The sequence below is a fragment of the Montipora capricornis genome, chromosome 4, assembly GCF_036669925.1.
Source record: "Montipora capricornis isolate CH-2021 chromosome 4, ASM3666992v2, whole genome shotgun sequence".
NCBI classification, from domain to species: Eukaryota; Metazoa; Cnidaria; class Anthozoa; order Scleractinia; family Acroporidae; genus Montipora; species Montipora capricornis.
In genome coordinates, this window is record NC_090886.1 from 18,380,834 (window position 1) to 18,385,833 (window position 5,000).

At 41.9% G+C, this 5,000-nt stretch overlaps 1 protein-coding gene and 1 pseudogene across 1 annotated transcript in view; one reads left to right on the forward strand and one right to left on the reverse strand.

Annotated features, from left to right (window-relative positions):
• The window catches only part of LOC138046255 (uncharacterized), a 1,035-nt pseudogene extending 101 nt beyond the window's left edge, over nt 1-934 (reverse strand).
• A 795-nt stretch (nt 935-1,729) lies between these two features.
• LOC138045707 (uncharacterized) overlaps nt 1,730-5,000 on the forward strand; it is an 18,111-nt gene continuing 14,840 nt past the window's right edge. Inside the window, exon 1 of the mRNA XM_068892288.1 lies at nt 1,730-2,103. Coding sequence (XP_068748389.1) covers nt 1,785-2,103 — 319 coding nt within the window. The 5' untranslated portion in view covers nt 1,730-1,784. The remainder of the gene's footprint in view (nt 2,104-5,000) is intronic.

The following is a 5,000-nucleotide window of genomic DNA, read 5'->3' on the forward strand; positions in this document are numbered from 1 at the left end:
TATTTGTTGTGTTCGTTGAGACGGCAATGTTGTTTTTATGGATCTGATCTGACGCTGGATATGCCTCAATTTCACCTGATCCACTTTTAGACTGATGATGGAGTAAGGAAGCCCTATTTTCCATGATTTGGGTTGAAGGATGGGACCCGTCGTTGCTGTTCAGGACAAAATTACTGAGGATGCGCGACATCTTGTGCTGCTGGTTGAGGGATGGTCGCTCATTGTAAGATTCAACCGACTGGTCAGATTTGTGACCGGTTATAACCTTGATGTGTCGTGTTTCACAGTCGCTATCAGACAGAATTGTTACCGAAGTTTCCCTGAGGCAGTGGTTGGTGAGGTAAGGGTCAATGTCTGCTCGCTTACTCATGGATTTCAGCATGTTGTCGAGAGTACTGGCTTCGATCGGCACATTGCAAAACCAAATTTCATCAACATCAGGGTTGAACTTACCGCTTTCTACGTGTCGTGGCTTCTGGAAAAGGGCATCCAATTTGGGATTTAAATGGGCCAAGTAATTTTTAACGGTTTTAAAAGGACATCTTGCAGATTCTGGAACGGCAAAAATCTTCGCGTCAGATTCGTCCTCAGGATCTGCAAGGCCACCCTGATGGTTTTTTGTTGATGGTAGCGAACCGGGACATTGCCTGTTCAGTTCAAAGTACTCGATTCCGTTGGGTGTTTGTCTGAGGGTAAGCATTCCAGACTTCATTTCACGTTGATTTTCTCGTCCTCGTCTTCCAAAAAACAGTCCAAAGTAAAACCAAGTTGTCCTTTGTAGCTGTGCGGGATTCTTTGTGTCAGCGAGTCCAAGTTCGCCGCAGTCGAAGAGCTTCTGAATCTGCTGCCTCTAGAGAGCTTTCTTGTGAACCAAACCAGCTATCTTTCCAGATTTTCGGAGGTCGTTAACGAATGGGTATACATGGAAATACATGGGTATACAGAGAGAGATATATGGGCATAGATGGATGTACATGTATATACTTTGCTATAGGTGCCTATATATGCTGATATATCTCGGCGGGTCTAATTTGCAGGTCGCAGGTTGCAGGTTGCAGGTCATTGTTTTACCAATACAGAAAGTATCCTAAACATTCTTAAAAACTAACCTTAGGCCTTATTAAGCCTAAACAAAAGTTTTTAGGCCTAAGGTAAGCTTTTATGAATTGTTAGGATACTTTCTGTATTGGTGAAACAATGACTTGCAACCTGCGACCTGCGACCTTCAAATTAGACCCGCCGGATATATCTCTTTGTTATACCTCCCAACTCAAATACGTTTTCTGATTGGAGGAGAACGTGTCACGTGTCATTGGTCAAAACTTCATGACGCCCTTGGGCGAACACAACTTCATGACGCTCTAGGGCAACAACAACTTGAACTTTCGACTCTCACGTGATCAGGTCGTGCACCTTTGAAACGGCGGCAAATCTGTACGCCAGCCGACGACAAGCAAATAATTTTTATCTGTGTATTGTTCTATTTTGAGTTGGAAGGTATAACAAAACACTTAATGACTGGCCCCTCGGGAAACAGTGAGTTTTGTTTCCCCTCGACCTCAATGTTTCTCTCGGCTTCGCCTCGGGGAACATTGAGGGTCTCGGGGAAACAAAACTCACTGTTTCCCTTGGGGCCCGTCATTAAGTGCTTATTGATATACTTTATGGGCTTTATGATACACTTTAATAACCCTACTTATGGTACATACCCGCAGCCATGACTCGCATGGCTCGCTGGCTCGCACATTGTCCTAACTCAGTCGGACACGTCGACATTTTTCATCATGGAGTTTCTCCGTACGCTTTTTGTGCTTTTGTTCCTCTTAAACAGCAGCAAAAGTGAGGAGGAGCAAGTAACGATAGATGTTGTGGAAAAGCCACCAGACGAAAAGTGCCAACGAAAGTCTAAAGATGGCGACCTTCTGGCTATGCATTATACGGGTCGTCTGGAAAAAGATGGCTCGGTTTTCGACTCGAGCCACAACCGTGGACAAACGTTTGATTTTACCCTCGGGAAAGGCATGGTAATTCAAGGCTGGGAACAAGGACTTAAAGACATGTGCGTTGGGGAGAAAAGAAGACTAAGAGTTCCAGCTCATTTGGGTAAGTTCTTGGCCTGTAAAATTAATCAGGACGTTACTGTACAAATCGATACTCGATAAAATCAATCGTAATCGATATTTTTCGATACTAATTAATCGATTAATATCGGAAATCGATAATAATCGATAACAGAGTTTTTTGTGATTATCGATTTTGATCGATTTCCATCAATTTATATCGAAAATATCGATTTTGTCAGAGGAACGAAGGCGAAGAAGAAGACGGAGACGCCATGTTTTGAAAAGTTCACAGTCTATAACATATACATGTTTACACTGATCTAAACAGTGTGTGGTCTTCGTGCGAGCTCCAGGGGGTTAAAAATTTCCCCAAATGCGAATGAGTTCTCTCAGATATATGGCCAGGAGTGGAAGAGGATTTACGGTAAAACAAAACCCTTACTTTGGAGTTGACCTATTCTCTTGGCCGAGTAAACCGATATACTGTAAACGATAATCTGCGCCGAAATCTTGGGGTTGATCTCTCATACACCAGTCAAATCTTGTGATTATCGATATGTATTGATTATTCTAGCTAATTGATGAACAATTACAGTACCGCTCAAATGTAAGTTACCACCCTCGCGCAACGCGATTTGCGTCGCGTGCTACAGGAATCGCGTCGCGCGCTACAGGGATCGCGTCGCGCGCTACAGGAAGCGCGTCGCGCGCGAGTTAAAAAAATCTGTAAGTACATCAACTGGAGGATCGCGCATGCTCTTAATTGTCCTTTTGGATTTGTTTGTGAAAGCCCCAGATGCATAACAAACACGCATTTTATCAGACGTAAAAGCGTCTAGTCTTTGTTGACTGAAAAGTTGACATACAGCTCGCTGGTGTGCGCCGAAATTAATTAGACTGTTAACTTTGCTCTCAGGAAACACGAAAATGTGAATCGTAAGCAGTTTGGCAAGGGGAGAGATATTCATGTAGTACAGTTGCCGTTTAAATCAACATTTGTTTTCGTCTGTCGCGAGTCGGCATATTAAAATTCAGACTATCCGACACGTGATGGAATGTCAGGAAAACCTACAACTGTAACACTCTTTCTCTACCCGAAATCTTTACACAGCAAAATTATTTTGAGTCCACAATTATTAAAGCGTTCAAAACAACCCCATCGCTTTAGGCCCTTCAGTCAAAAGGAATTCAATGTTTTTTTACGCACAACACTCGATTTTTGTTTCACGGTTGGAATTTGCATACCGTCATGCGTCAGTGTTTGCACACCTGAGAATTTTTTCTTTTGTGTGATCTAAAAACTACAATTCGTATCGCAAGATAAAGAAGATATTAGTCTCTTCGTTAATCATCACATATACCGCTTCAAACTTTGGCGTCTCTCTTGCTTTCTGTGCAAAAACTGCTTTCGCTTAATAATTAATTTCATCAAATTAGAAACGGGTTTCGGATAGATAGAGTGCTTTCAATTCGGAAATCCGGCTTTAGATCGTAAAATCTGCATCTTCGGATTTCCAATCGAACAAAAAATCTGTTTTCAGAAATCCGAAGATCCAGATTTTAAGATCTAAATTTTTTCCCAATCGAAAGCACTCAAAGTTTACTGTATGTATGCATGTGTAGGAAGGCAGTAATTTCAAACAAACAATATACTATTGGTCATTGCTTTTGTTAATTTTTTGGCTCCTAAAGGAGCCGTTGGAACCTGTTCAAGTGCAATGTTTAACACTCCGGTTAAACCTACAGGTAATTGTTACATGTAGCTCTTAAAAGAGCTGTCTTTAGTGACCAGAGGCACGACCTTCCCGTTTCATGACCAGCGGCACAACCTTCTTTAAGTGGCCAATGTAAGTGCGGCACTTTCCAGGTGTTAGTTTCTCTCGCCAAAAACGTCTAACAACCAAATCTTCATTCTTCATTGGAAACTTTGTGCTATTTATTTACTCGACAACTTGCTGAGAATTTTGGCTTGCTGAGATTAACCTGGTTTCCATACGATCTGCAATATCAGGTCCGCGATCGTTTAATTTAAAACAAAACTTGCGGAGGTAATAAAGTTTAATGCGCCTCAGAAAAAGTGAAACGTGGAGACGGAAATTATCTAAAAGTTACAGTTAACAGTCAAAGAAGCGCACAGGCGGTACAACAACGTCTTTATGGCTTTTTGCATACTGTAAGCTTACGTGTTTGTATATCAAACAACAGATCAGCATAAGATCAGCTTTTTACTACATGTTCTTTGGCGACACAAGGTCATTATTTTATTGACAATGCAATGCCGTTTCCAGTTTAATACCACGATCTTCGTTTAAATTTTCTTTCGCGTTTTGTTTAAGATCGATTTACAGATAGAAGGGAAAGTTTGTCTGGAGCATTTGAGATCGTCTGCGACTCGTCTGTCGCAGGCAGCTTAGTTACCATTACTCGCTATGCGTGCGCGAAATTAAATGATTTCGCGTAGTGGAGTCTCCTAAATTTATGCCAAAAATTTCTGCTTCAGTGACTCTCGCGCGACGCGAATCGCGTCGCGTCGCGTCGCGTCGTGTCGTGTCGCATCGCGTCGCGTGACGTGTAACTTACATTTGAGCGGTACTTTATCTACATGTAGTATAATCGAGTAATATCGAGTAATCGATTAGTTTCCGATGATCAATTTCTATCGATTTGTAACGTCCTGAATAAATGTGACCTTCCACTGGAAAACGTACACTAACGATTGGCCGTTAAACGGCTTAAAACTAACGGCGGGTTGACGGATATTCAACGGTTTTGAAGATTGGTTTAACGTTTTTTACTAACGCTCTAACAGTTTGTGCTAACGCTCTAACACTCTTTACTAACGCTCTAACGGTTTGTGCCAACGCTCTAACGTTCTTTCCATCAGTTCTAACGTTCTGCCTTAGCGCTTTAACACTATTTCTTAGTTCTAAGCTCGAA